Genomic DNA, 14,705 nt, shown 5'->3' on the forward strand with positions numbered 1-14,705 from the left:
CTAAAGAAAAGGTAATTGAGTTGTGGTGGCTGGAATTACATTGATACCTGAGCCCAGAAAATGTGACAAAGCCCCCTGCAGCAGACATAAAGCCTGCAATTCATGGCCGTGACCAGGGTCTCACAATTTGTCCTGTATCTAGAAACTACTTTCGTGATGGTGAGAAAAGCAATTGATGGGCAGAATGTGGACAAGGTGAATCTAAGGTTTTGCCAGAAAATAAGCAGCTTCTGGCGGGTGATGGGAGCCAGCCGAATTCTACCCGCGGTGCCCATTCCCACCTTCACCCAGGCCCCACTACTGTGTTGACTTAGGAGGAAGTTTCCTGGGACACTAGGGGATTTAGGGGCAGTTGATGCTACTAGAGGGAAATGAATTCACCTAGGAAGCCAGGGAAGGGCTTAGGGTTACCGCTCGAGGCACTCCTAAAGTTGTGCGGACTTACATTTGCGGACGGTGTGCCGGCAACCCCCACCCCTGACAGAGCAGCAAGGCTTTCCCGCCAAGCGGGCCGAAAAGCAGCCAGTTCACCCAACCAAGAGGCCGTGCTACTCCTGCTTCCGCTTTGGCTCCAGGCTTCCGGTTCCTCCTTGCCCCTTCCGTTTCCGGCCGCGCGCCCCGCCCCTCTCTTGGATGAGTCGTGTTGTGCCGCTTTCTGGCGATGAGGAGCGCCCCAAACCCGAGGTTCTATGGCAGCCGCGGGGTCTGTGAAGGCGGCGTTGCAGGTGGCCGAGGTGCTGGAAACCATCGTGAGCTGCTGCGTAGGGCCCGAGGGGCGGCAGGTTTTGTGTACGAAGCCCACTGGCGAGGTGCTGCTCAGCCGGGATGGAGGCCGCCTCCTGGAGGCGCTACACTTAGATCATCCCATAGCCAGGTACCCGCGTCCCACACTCTAGCCCACAGCTGGCATCCTAGGCAATCTCCTTGAACCTCTTGTCCCATCCTGAGGCTGAGTACCTGGAAAAACTGACCTCGGTTGACACCAGTGTGCGCGCGGCCCTAGATCCCTGCCCAAGGGAACACTCCTGGACCCCAAATCTTATTAACTCCAAAGAACACTTTTGACTCCACCCAACCCTAGGATCTTGGAGTAGTACAAAGGAAGTTGCAAAAGCTAAAAGAAAAGATGTGTATCAAAGGGGGAGTATCCTTATTTTATGCCTATAGCTGTGAAAATATGGTTTTAACTTGATTCAGATGTAGGAAGTCAGCCTTCTGAAAATCTGAGTTCCTTTATTTCCTTTTTGTACAGGATGATAGTGGCCTGTGTTTCCAGTCATCTCAAAAAAACAGGAGATGGTGCTAAAACATTTATTATCTTTCTTTGCCATTTGCTTAGAGGACTTCATGCAATCACAGACAGAGAAAAGGATTCTTTGATTTGCGAAAATATTCAAACCCATGGAAGGCATTGGAAAAATTGCTGTCAGTGGAAATTTATTTCCCAAAGTCTTCTAATGTTTCAGACACAAATATTAGACTGTATTATGGACCAGTACTTAAGTAGACACTTTTTGTCTATCTTTTCTTCTGCTAAAGAGAGAACATTGTCAAGGAGTTCTTTAGAATTGCTCTTAGAAGCTTACTTTTGTGGAAGAGTGGGAAGAAATAATCAGAAATTTATTTCACAATTGATGTGTGACTATTTTTTCAAGTGTATGACTTGTGAAAGTGGGATTGATGTATTTGAGTTAGTGGATGACTGTTTTGTAGAGTTGAGTGTTGGTGTCACTGGTCTTCCTGTTTCAGATTCCAGGATTGTAGCTGGGCTTGTGCTTCACAGAGATTTTTCTGTGTACTGCCCAGCAGATGGTGACATAAGAATAGTGATGGTAACAGAAACCATTCAGCCTCTTTTTTCAACTTCTGGATCAGAGTTTATTCTAAATTCAGAAGCACAATTTCAAACATCTCAATATTGGATTATGGAAAGGACAAAAGCAATAATGAAACATTTACATAGTCAGAATGTAAAATTGCTCCTATCTAGTGTGAAACAACCAGATTTAGTTATTTATTATGCAGGACTGAATGGCATATCAGTGGTGGAGTGTTTATCATCAGAAGAAGTTACTCTTATCCAGAGGATCATTGGTCTTTCTCCATTTGTACTACCACAGGCCTCTTCACAGTGTGAAATCTCTAACACTGCTTTGGTGAAATTTTGTAAACCCCTCATCCTTAGATCCAAAAGGTATGTTCATCTTAGCTTGGCTAGCACATGTGCGTTTATACCACACTGTATAGTTCTTTGTGGACCAGTGCAAGGTCTTATTGAACAACATGAGGGTGCTTTACATGGAGCATTTAAAATGCTTCGGCAGTTATTTAAAGATCTTGATCTAAATTACATGACAGAAGCCAATGACCAAAAGGATACTTCAAGTCCTCTTATTTCTAAGAATAGTAGAGAAAGTAATCAGTTACCAGAAATTGGTAATGGGTCACTACAAAATCCCTGTCAGGACACAGCTGTAAAGAACAAAGATAAATTGGAAAAAACTCAAACATATTTAAAAGTAAATTCAAATTTAGTAGTTTCAAATGCAGAATTAGAAACATATATTCCATGTTCAACAGCAAAACTGACACCAACAGGTACATTCCAAACAGATGAAACACTTAGATGTTTATCTTTGGGAAAAAACATAATAATTGACAATTGTGAACCATTAATTGAGAGTAATTCCACTGTTCATTCAACAACAGAAAACACTAGAATAGAAATTTCTTATGAAAATTTACCAGTCACAAAAATTGCTGGAAAGGGGACCATGTTACCAGTGAGATGTAAGTTACTGGATATGCGTACTTCCCAGAGTTACTATTCTTCATCTATGCCAGCAGGTTGTGTTTTGCCAGTAGGTGGTAATTTTGAAATCTTGTTACATTACTATCTTCTCAATTATGCCAAAAAATGCCAGCAATCGCAAGAAACCATGGTTAGTATGATAGTAGCCAATGCACTTTTAGGCATTCCCAAAATCCTTTATAAATCTAAGAAGGGAAACTACAGCTTTCCACAAGTATATATAAGAGCTCTCCATGCGCTGCAAACCAATCAGCTCTTAGTAAGCAGTAAGACAGGTTTGGAATCAGTAGCTGGTAAATACCAGCTACTAACATCAGTTCTTCAGTGTTTGACAAAAATATTAACCATTGACTTGGTAATCAATGTTAAGAGACAACCTCAGAAAGTTTATGATGAAGATTCAGAAGATGAACTATAGCATCAGAAAGTTTTCATTAATCAACCTTTTACTTTTTGAGACAGGGTCTTGTTCTGTGTTAGTCTGTATAGGTTTAGGGATCATTCTTTATAGACATTTCTTTATAGTTTCTTTTACTCTTCTATATCTTTTTGCTCCATCTCGCCTTTTTCACCTTTATATATTTAGTTCATGGAATTATTTAATCTCAGACTTGAATGGGGTTTTAAAATGTCATCTTATTTTAATTGTTTACAATATAAATGTTAATTTGTTCTATAAAAATTTTTCATACTCATAATTTGTAAAGCAATGAGTAAAAATTTTGTTCAAAAAAGGTATAAATTAATTTTTACTTTTATGTGGCCCTTGGTTTATTACCATTTTATTTGGAAAAACTTGGATGGATTTTCACCATCCATATACCATTGAATATATGTTACCAGAAATATGACTGTGCATCGTGAACTCATTTTCATCTTTGTAGTTAATAGTTAATACCATAAAGAATATGAAATTCATAATTCGATTTTTTTCCTGGTCCCTAAAAGCTTGTAAAGATATTTTTAAGTGTTTGATAGTTTTTCTTGTGTTTAGTGCATAGCCAGAATTCCATGGTAACAAATTTGATAATTCTTATTTCTAATGTGAATTTACAAATGTTCTTATTTTATTGTAAAAGCTTATAAATGCAAATAATACATGCCTCTAGCCATGGATAAGAAGAATGTCTTCTACTTTTAGCAGTTCTCTGTAACACCCAAAATAGTGCTGTTTATATCAAGTATTCAGAATTGCATGTTGAATAAAACAAGTGTTATCTTTAATCTGTTCCTCTAAATACATGCTTCCAATCTACTTATTCAACAAATTCTTATTTAGTTGGGTTAAGATTGAATTTAGGAAAACTGAAGAAAAAATCTTTAATTATAGTTGAATAAGTAGTGACTAGTAATGTATTTGAAAAAACTAACATCCTATCATGATCTTTTGTATTAAGTATAGTTTTGCTTTTAAAGATTTATGCTGTGATACATTATTTCTGTGAACATGGAGAGAATAAATTAACTCTGCGTCCTTTACTGAATTCATAGATGAATGAACCTACTTTAAAATGGCTGTGTAATTTTTTCCTTTTTTTTTAATTGCCTGTCAGATCATTTTGCTTTATTTTGTTGTTGTTATTGTTGCTGCTGCTGCTTTAAACACTCCTCCATCACTAAAGGCATTTAAAGACTTTTCCAGGTATGCCCAAGTGCTTTGCATATGATAAGCATTTATATAGTCATGAGTCCAGTAGCCCTTTTGTAGTTTTGGCACCCGGTCAAATATCTTGCACACAATAGATATCCAATAAGTGTCTGTTGAGGACCTATTTGATGAATGAATTAGCCCATTTCGTCCTCCATAGATGAGGTTATAATTATTTCTATAAACTTTCAAGGGCAAAGGATCTGTTTTGGGGAGAAGAAACAGAACATGTAGAACAGATCTACACAAAGTAATCTTTTTTCTTTTAATTAAGAAAATCCCTCAAAATGATGATAAAGCTTTCATAGGTTATCCTTATTTACAGAATAACACCAGGGAGTTTGCATCAGTGAGTTAGATAGCAGAGCACTTTTAAACATGTAATTACATTATACTTAACACTATCAACCACAAAGGATTTGAGGTGACCTACAATAAAAACAGACCAAAAAAAGTAGACCTGTTTTACAGAAAAACAAAACTACACACACACAATTATGGTAAAATCTGAATGAAAATTAAAGAATCAAGACCAGGGAAAATGTAAAGAAAATTTAAGGTTAAGATCATGTTCCTATTTTCTACTGCTGCTTAATGAATAATCCCAAAACTTGGTAGGTTTGGATCATTATATTACTTGTCATGCTTCTGGGGGTGAGGGGGTGACGGCTTAACTGGACAATTTCCTCTGTATTCTATTGGTTCAGCAGTCATAAAGGTCAGCTGACATTCAAGGGAGGAGAACACAGCCCCTACTACTCATGACAAAGAATGTGTGTCACATTATAAGAAGACCATGTGAGATGGGATATATTGAGGCAGTATCTTTGGAAAATATAATCTGCAACACCGTGGGAGGGAAAAAGAAGACAAATATGCATTATCTTCTCACCTGAGTTTTTTATTGTTTTCTGAAGTTACATGTCAGTCTGCCTCCCACAGACCCATTTTCTCTAGTAGCCTTTAATGGACCTTCTTATTTTTTTCTCACTGGGCCAGCACAAGCCATTTTTATCTTCAAAACAATAAGCATTAAATAGTTGAACTTGAACATCCTTGAACTGCGTCAGCCAGGGGAGCTATTTAATCATGTTATACAGGAAGTGTCGTGGTATACATGTTTCAGACAAAAAGGGAAGGAAAAGGGGAATGCAATTTGATCCTGAGCTTTTGTCAGAAATTGCTCATCCCCAGGCAGAAGGAGATTGTCTTTCTCATGGACACAGCTCGTCAGAGAAGACAAACTACAGCTCACAGACCATATATAAATGTGTATATATAGTTACTTATTGCAACTCTAATAGCGAAAGATTAGTAACCACCTAAACTCTAATGGCTACACAAGCTAAAAGGCATAGGGGCAGTGATTTTGCTGGGAGAAACAAGGATTGGGAAGAGGTGGAAAGGAGATTTCTCATTGTATACTTAGTCACTTTGATTTTTGAACCAGGTGAATACTACCTATTTAAAAATAAAATTTTAAAAATAGATTAGAGCAAGCACTGACAGAATGCTCCCCAAATAGTAAGGTAATAAGGGCCCTGATCTGAGGAAATGCAAAATCATTATGAAAGAAAAACTGTATGAGAGACACCATGACAAATCAGTAGAACTTCGACAATAAAAGAAAGGGGATACAGCCAAAAAAGGGAATATTTTCTGAGCTTTACCTGGCTTACGGTTTTTTTACTGGTTCTGGAAATGTGAGACCATGCTTGTTTGGCAGGCTGAAAAGAAATGCAAGCTAAGGCAGAGTGCCACCAAGGAGTGTAGCGTGCATTTCCTTGGGGGAGTTTCCACAGTCCTGGGTCTGCTTCCCCTTATGCAGACTCACCATCAGGTTCTTGTCAGCACTCTGATTATGTTTCTGTCTCAGGGTCTGACTCAAACCAAGCTTGTGAATGTGATCAACTTCTACAATGGGATCTGTCCCAGGAACTAGAATATTCCAAGTCCATATGACTAATCTTTGTTTTTTATGAGTGGACCTATATAGAAAGCCAAATAATAATCAGGTGCTTGCTCAGTCAGTAAGCGTGGAATCAGAACAAGAGAAATGAAATGAATGCCCAATCCTCTTCTCCGTGCCACGGTCTGGCCCTCTTCCCTACCTACACTTGCTTCTCTTTTTTTTTTTTTAAACAGAGTCTCGCTTTGTTGCCCAGGCTAGAGTGAGTGCTGTGGCGTCAGCCTAGCTCACAGCAACCTCAAACTCCTGGGCTCAAGCAATCCTCCTGCCTCCGCCTCCCGAGTAGCTGGGACTACAGGCATACGCCACCATGCCCGGCTAATTTTTTGTATATATATTTTTAGTTGGTCAATTAATTTCTTTCTATTTTTTTAGTACAGACGGGATCTCGCTCAGGCTGGTTTCGAACCTCTGACCTCGAGCAATCCGCCTGCCTGGGCCTCCCAGAGTGCTGGGATTACAGGCGTAAGCCAGCACGCCCGGCCTACAATTGCTTCTTAAGAGCTGCTATCCAGTTCCTTGGGTGCCACTAGATGCTGGTAATTCCAGATTTTATATTTCCAGACAAGACGTCTTTTCTGATTTCTTAACTAATTTTCTAGCTGCCAATCCAGTCTCCACTTGGATGCTTACCCTTAACATGTCCAAAATAGAGTTGCTATTTCCCATCCCCAAACCTGGCCCTTCCATTATTGTCCCGTCTCAATTAATGACATTGCCAGTCTCCCACTTGCTCAGGACAAAAACCCAAGAGACACATTGACTCCTGTTTTCTTCACATCCCACAGCTGATCTATCAATAAATCTTGCTGACTCCACATACAGAACAGATTTCAGATCTGCCCATTTCTCATTGCCAGTCCAGCCTAAACCACTTCATCTCTCACCTGCACTAGCTTTCTAATGGGCTTCTTTGCTTGTCTCACTTTCTAGTTCCTTAGAGTGATTCCCTCCAACTTTTTATTAAAAAAATTCAAACCCACAAAAAAGTTGAAAGAGTACAGTGAACACCTACGTACCCTTCATCTAGGTTCACCAATCAACGTTTTTGGTGAACATTTTACCCTCTTTGTGCATGTACACGCATGCACATACAAATACATTTTACTGAACCATTTGAAAATAAGTTGTAGATGTTATACTTTATCCCTCAGTGCGTCTGTGTGTATTTGCTATGAACAAGGACTTTCCCCTACGTGATTAAGTGATCCTTTGGAAAGGTAAATCATATCCTGTCATTCCCCAGCTCAACGTTCTTCAAGATTGATTTTTTTTCACACAGAATGAAATCCAAAATTACACTACAAGGCTCTGCACGATCTGGCCTCCGCAGATCCTTTAGATCTCATCTTCTACCACTCTCCCTCTAGCTCTCTCCCAACCAGTTGCACTATCAATCAGGATAGATTATGCCATACTGAGATAACAACCCCCAAAGTCAGAGGCTTAAAACAATACAAATATTTCTTGCTCATATTGCGTGTCTCTTAGGAGCCAGCTGATGACTGCTCCCAGAATGTTTTCTTCCTCACTGCTAGATCTAGGATGACGAAGAGCAGCCACTCTCTGGAGCATTAGCAATCATCATCATACCAGAGGGAGGAAAAGAGCTCTAGAGGGTCTTGCCTTGGCTTTGTCCATAAATGGCACGTGTTATTTCTGTGCATAACTCACAGTCCAGATTTAGTCACATGGTCTTACCCATCCATAGAAAGTCCAGATAGTGCAATCCTACCTTGTGCCTGGAAGGAGAGAACCAGAACATTTGGCAAATAGCACTAATAAGTGCTACACTGGCCTCTGGCCTCACCCCCGTTCCCTGGTCGCACAAGTTTATTCCAGCCTCTGAACTTTCCACTTCCTCTTCCATCTGCTTAGGACTCTTCCCCTCTGATATTCATGTGACTCTCTTCTTCATTCAAGTATCTCTGCTTTAATATCATGTCCTTAGAGATGCCTCCTTGACCACCCAATTTAAGATAATACCTTATTCCCCTCCCATGACCCGCCTCCTTCACTCTCTATAAGCTCTTTTGAAGCACAAGCCTGATGTCATTAGTGGGTTTATTATTATTATTATTATTGACTGCCTTCCACACCAGAATGAAAACACCATGAGGATTTTGACTTACTCACTTCCACATCTCCAACATGTAGGATGGTGCCTGACATAGCAGGTACTCAAAGTTCACTGAATAAATGAATGAATAAATAGGACTAGACCAATTGTAAAGCCCAACTAAGGCTTCTTTCTTCTGAGCAGCCATTGGATGGTTCTAATGCTGTTTAAACTCCAATGGACACAATAGTTTTTAAATACCAAATCACTACAGAGTTCTACCAGCCTGGAAACTATTCTGTCTCCTACAGGTGACTTAGCATGTCTCTGTTATGAACAATTATTTCCAAATTTGTGCCAAAAGCCTCCCTGTAGTTGCATATATTGATGGCATATTGTATTATGTTAAGTCACATTTATGCTTACATTAATGGTAAGGTACAATATGCATAATTCTTGCAGTCTGTTAACAGTCACTCCTTTGGGTGATTGTATTTAGCACCAAGTAAAACAGGTCTTCATCCCTTCCATCACCAACTCTAGATCTTATTGTACATAGATATCTGGGTGAAAACCTCCCTGATCATTGCGACCAAGGTTCCTGTGCCCAGATTAAACACACCTAGTTATTGATTGGGTTTGTGTGCTCCATAAACTGCTCAGGGGGGTTTCTAATTGTGCACTCTATTATCTTTGCCCAACTGTAGGGAAATATCTGCTGCAACAACAGAAATTTTCTTTTTCTTTAAACAGGGAGTTCCTATGGCATATTTAATGATAATACATTTCTGAAAAGTAACTTTATGCAAAAATTCTTGGGACTTCATTTGTGTTTCCTTCACAGTTTACAAATCTCTTTTTGTACTTAATAAATTTTCATACTGAATTCCTCTAATTTGTATCTTACAACTTACATTAACTTGCAATCCTGGTCTTAATAATTAGTTAGAGATTCTTACCCGATCCTCCATATAGTAATTCATACATGAGCATTAACAAATAATAATTTGGGCATATTATAAGAAGGGAGATGTCTAATGTGCTCCTTGAAAAGACTTTGTTGGTATTGGGGGGGTGTCCATTTAGACATTGCTATCATTTGCAATATTTTGCTCTCTTTTGAGAAGTAAAATTTAAAAAAAAAAGATTTTTTTATATATGTATTAGAGGATATAGAAGAAATTGTGTCGTGGAAACAAAATAGGAACATTTTTCAGATTGTGCTTATGTTCTACACTTTGAGATGTAGTGGAAAGAACACATTCTTTAAGCCAGTGTTGCCATCCTGCCTCTACTGGTTACCAGTTGTGTAACTTTGGACAGGTTGCTAAATACTTCTGCCTTAATTTTCTTATCTGTGAAATGGTCATGATAGTACTACCTCACACAGATGTGGTGAAGATTTAATAAAGATATCTTATGAGAAGTGCCTAGCACAATGCCTGCCATATTATTAAGAGCTTAATAAATATTAGCTTTATTTCTTCTTTTGGTTGACTATAATTTTTAATTTTTCCCACCCTTCCTCCAATCTTTCAGTTATACCAGCTAATCTGTGCCTTAAATGTGGCATCATGGAAATAGCAGAGACCTTTGGGGCCCATGCCAGCGTGAACTATGGATGTTACCATTGTTGCAGCGATGTGTTGTGCAGATTGTATTTGTTCCCATATTTCCTTTGCCACATGGCCTTCTCAACAGTATGACCTTGACTCTCCTCCCATGGAGAGGTGGAGTCTGTGTCCTCTCCCCTTAAACCTGGGTGAGCCCTTGAGACAGCCCTGCCAGATAGACTATAATGAAAGTGACACTGTGTGACCCCTGATTATAAAAGGCAATATTAAACCTCCTGGATCTCTTGGAACTCTTGCTTTTGGAACCCAACCACAGTGCTGTAAGGAAGTACAAGCAGCCCAAGGAGAGGCCTGTGTGGAGAGGAACCAAGGGCCCAATCCACAGCCCTGGCAAAGTGTCCAGCCAGCATCCAAGCACCAACTTTCATTAAAGTGAGCCTTTGAAGTGGATCCTCCACCACCCAGAACTGAGAGGTTTTCTTCATATGGGTTCTGCCTGTTCCCACCTAAAATAATTACATTATTACAGAAAGAAAATTTGCCTGTTAGATTTTAAGAATTTGATCTTCACTTATGAGTAAGTCAAGTATGTTATTCAACTGGAGTGCACTGATAGAGCTGCATGTATTGTCAAAAGATTGACGCACTTATGGATTGGTTTTGCAAATGGCTGCTGTCTTGAGTCTCCCTAGTGCCACTACCCTCCCCTCAGCACCCATCCTGCCCCCCTGGCCTCCCAGCCCCTCTCCTAGTACCTTTGGGGCTATCCCACAATTCAGGTTAACACCTGACTCTACAGAGGGAATTCTAGGGATTCTGCCTCAGTATTAGCCGTGCCATACAGGTTTATGTATTTTCAATATCATTCTATAATGCAATATGTATAAAGTACATGCCTTAATGTGACCACATCATAAGTACTGTTTTTTCAGTGATTGGGGGTTTTTTCCTGTTTAGCTTATCTCCCCACTCTCTTCTACCTCCCTCCATATCACACCCTGGCCACCACCCCCCAAACCAGGTAATCCCGTGAACTATCTACCTGGTGTCCTTCCGTATTTTTCACTATGCTGCTTATAAAATCATGCACGAACGTGTGCATACAAATCCACATGTGTTCATTTGGATTGTTTTTGTCCTACTTAGTTGAGATTCCTCTCGGCTTCTTGTCTCATTCACTGTCTCCAGGGGAGGCAGAGGGGCTTACCTGGTGGGCAGGTTTGGGTGGAGGAACTGCACATGCTTAGTTAAGAGAAGGGAAGCATGGTCAGGTTCGCCCCCACAGGCCTGCAGCAGGACTCAGTAGTGTTGGGGACCATGGCTGGATTTGGTCTGTTTGGTTTAGAGATAGAGCACTGACCGCCTGTTCAATTTAGCACTTGTGATCTAGCATTATCAGGAAGTACTGTGGCGTTCCCAGCTCCCTCAGCCTGACTCCCCTGTGTGCCTCCCAGGGGGAATAGAGATATTTATCGGGTCCTGTAAAACCCTGTCCTTGCCACAGGCGTCGCTAGCTGTTTATTGCCAGTGCCAGGTAAAGTAGCAGCAAGGACCAGAGGAAACTGGGCACATCTCACCTTCTCCAGTGTGCCCACACTCATGTGCTCACGTGCCTGAACTCTCTCTTCTAGCCACCTCTTATCCCACCAACCCAGAAACAGGCCCAGAAAGAGAAATGGAAAACAGAGGCCAACACCTCCAAAACAGCTGAGAAGCCCTTGGCATGTGTGTGTGTGTGGGGGGGGGGTGAATTATACAAGAGATTTTAATAATCAGCGTTAACAGCAATCATTGGTGCCCCAAGTGATGTTTCTGGGCATTATTAAATTTTTTCCATCTCCAGGATAAGTTGAGACTCTATAAAAGCAAAGTTACTGAGAGAACCAGTTTTCCATGTTCTGTGCCACCGAATAAAGACTCCTAAATTAAACTTACTCCACATACTTGAAGAGGAAATCAGAGATGAGATGGAGAGAGATCTCTCCAGGTGAAATTCCAAAGCTTGCAAGGCCCAGCAATATTCCTGCTCTTGGATACCATGAGCCTCCTCTACTTACATTAGCTTAAAGAGTCTACTCGAGAGGAAGAAGCTAGTGAAAATGCTTTTATAAAGAAAGCAAAAAATTGGAGTGATTTACTAATTTGATTAGGAAAATGGAAGGGAAATGAGTTCTTCCAGGGCGATGGGGTGAAGATATTAGGTCTAATGAGCATAGTCTGGAAGTCCACTGGCACCATGCACAAAAATAGCCTACAATGGCTAATTCAGTATGACTGGGACCTACGTCAAAATCCTTTTTAGTTAAATGCTGCTGGGTTCCATTATGACTGAATATTCCCCCCAAAAGGACATGTACAATCAAAGTAGCAGGTAGAGAATATGAATTTTAAGGTTGGTATGTTTTGTGTCCTGTTTAAGAAAAGAAATCTTTGCCTGCTGTAAGGTTTAGGCCTTTGGAATGATAACTAAGAAAACAGAAAGATACTGAATTTTAGTGATTCCTTCATAAATGCTAACTATAAGTATTTAAATATATACATATATTAAATATGTATAGTACATAATATAAATACATCTAAATGTATTAAATATATGTAAAAATCAAGCAATATAGTATAATCCATGAACACTATGAAAACTATTTTGTAATGCCATAATAATGAACTAAATTAAAAAGTTACTTTTAAGTTATCTCTTTTTTTTTTTTTTTTTTTTTTTTTTGAGACAGAGTCTCACTTTGTTGCCCAGGCTAGAGTGAGTGCCATGGCGTCAGCCTAGCTCACAGCAACCTCAAACTCCTGGGCTCAAGCGATCCTCCTGCCTCAGCCTCCCAAGTAGCTGGGACTACAGGCATGTGCCACCATGCCTGGCTAATTTTTTCTATATATATTAGTTGGCCAATTAATTTCTTTCTATTTATAGTAGAGACAGGGTCTCCCTCTTGCTCAGGCTGGTTTCAAACTCCTGACCTCAAGCAATCCGCCCGCCTCGGCCTCCCGGAGTGCTAGGATTACAGGCATGAGCCACTGCGCCTGGCCAAGTTATCTCTTTTCTAACTTATAACAAACCTGATTTGATCTATTCTTTTGCCAAAACATCTTAACAGAAATTCTTTAAATAGTACAGTAAACTTAAATTCTTCATTAGAATTGCCTTTTTACTAACCATTCTCTCAGAAAATCCTCCAGTCAGCATCTTCTTTGGAAATCCAGAAAGCAACCTCCTGGAACTGTAACATAAACCAATCTGCAAAGAGTTTATAATAGCACTGTAAAGTGATTTGGCATTTGCCATCCTAAGCATCTTTAGCATGCCACGCTTAGTATTGCCATGCTAAGCACGCCAGACTAAGCATGGCGTGGTACAGAACATATGGGCTTCAGAGCCACACCGACCTGTGTTTAGATCCTGGATCTGCCACTAACTAGTAGTGGGACCTTCAACAAGTTACTTAAATTTCCTGTATTTCCCTCACCAGTTCTTCTAGTTCTGTATTGTTGTGCAAGAAATTACCCCCAAATTTAGTAGCTTGAAACTGCAAACATTTATTGTCTCACATGGTTTCTGCGGGTGAGGGATCTGGGAGTAACTTCGCTGAGTGGCCGTGACTCAAGAGTTTGTCATAAGGTTGAGGCCAGGATATTGGCCAGGGCTGCCGTCATCTGAAGACTGACAAGCTGAAGGATCCACTTCACTCGCTCACTCACAGAGCTGTCGGCAGGAGGCTTCAGTTCCGTGGGCCTCTCCATAGGGCTGCTTGATGTGTCCACGTGACATGGCAGCTGGCTTTCCCCAGAGTGAGTGACCCAAGAGAGAGCAACGCCTTTTGCAGGAGTCGGCTTACCTTGGATGGGAGAAGAATTAGGCTCTGCTCTTTGGAGATACGATTGTCAGAGAATTTGTGGACGTAGTTAAGATTATCACATCCATAAAACAGAAACAATATCAACCTTAGTACACCCTTGAAAGAATGAAAAGCAGACATCTAGAATAGCACTGGCTTCAAAGTATATATTTATTTACTTAGTCTTTATTGAGTAACTACTGTGCTGTCTACTCAGGATGCGACCATGAGCAAAGCCTGACAGAGTGCCTGCCTTCATGAAGCTCACAGTTTAACAGGGAAAATAGGCATTAATCAAATGATACACAAACAAATGTAAAATTGCTGCTTTGATGTATGTACGATGCTTTGTAGAGGGGTTCGAAATAGGCAGGAAAAGCTTTCTTGAGGAAATGATGTGGAAGCTGAGAGCTTAAGGATGAGTGGGAGTCGGCTAGGTACAGAAGGAAGAGAGGAAGTTCTAGGTGAGATGATTCAACTTTACCCCTGCAGGGGTGAGATCTGTGGGCGGGAGAGTGGACGGGACAAGGCCCTGAGGAGGCCAGCAGGGCTGGGGGACAGCGGGAGGCCGCACGTGAATGCAGGAGAGAGAACAAGGAGCCAGACCCCGTGCTGCTCACCTGTGTCTAGCAAAGTAGAGGGAAAATCATTTTTACACTTATATGAAATCAGTGGTTGCCAGGGAATAGAGTTTGGGGTAAGGGTTAACTACTAAGTAGTACGAAGGAACTTTCTGGTGCGATGGACTTTTGTGTGTCTTGATTGTGGCGGTGGTTACGAAACTGTACATGCTTATCC

The 14,705-nt window shown here is 40.6% G+C and overlaps 1 protein-coding gene across 2 annotated transcripts; it reads left to right on the forward strand.

The window, feature by feature from the left end:
- The first annotated feature begins 555 nt into the window (after nucleotides 1–555).
- BBS10 (Bardet-Biedl syndrome 10) lies at nucleotides 556–6,565 on the forward strand. 2 transcript variants are annotated; one of them, XM_012750367.3, is made up of 2 exons: nucleotides 556–874; nucleotides 1,253–6,565. In XM_012750367.3, exons 1-2 carry the CDS (start codon nucleotides 690–692, stop codon nucleotides 3,228–3,230), a joined length of 2,163 nt encoding a protein of 720 aa, XP_012605821.2. In that variant the 5' UTR covers nucleotides 556–689; the 3' UTR covers nucleotides 3,231–6,565. The 2 variants fall into 2 exon arrangements, with proteins under 2 accessions (XP_012605821.2, XP_012605822.2); XM_012750368.3 differs by having other exon boundaries at nucleotides 556–734.
- Nucleotides 6,566–14,705: the final 8,140 nt, after the last annotated feature.

Source organism: Microcebus murinus, chromosome 10 (genome assembly GCF_040939455.1).
Source record: "Microcebus murinus isolate Inina chromosome 10, M.murinus_Inina_mat1.0, whole genome shotgun sequence".
In the NCBI taxonomy this organism is placed as follows: domain Eukaryota; kingdom Metazoa; phylum Chordata; class Mammalia; order Primates; family Cheirogaleidae; genus Microcebus; species Microcebus murinus.

Bases quoted from the DNA above. Each gene is read 5' to 3' on its own strand.
- BBS10 (XM_012750367.3), top strand. From the start codon at position 690: ATGGCAGCCGCGGGGTCTGTGAAGGCGGCGTTGCAGGTGGCCGAGGTG. The intron at 875-1,252 runs GTACCCGCGTCC...CTTTTTGTACAG, and splicing joins TTAGATCATCCCATAGCCAG to GATGATAGTGGCCTGTGTTT.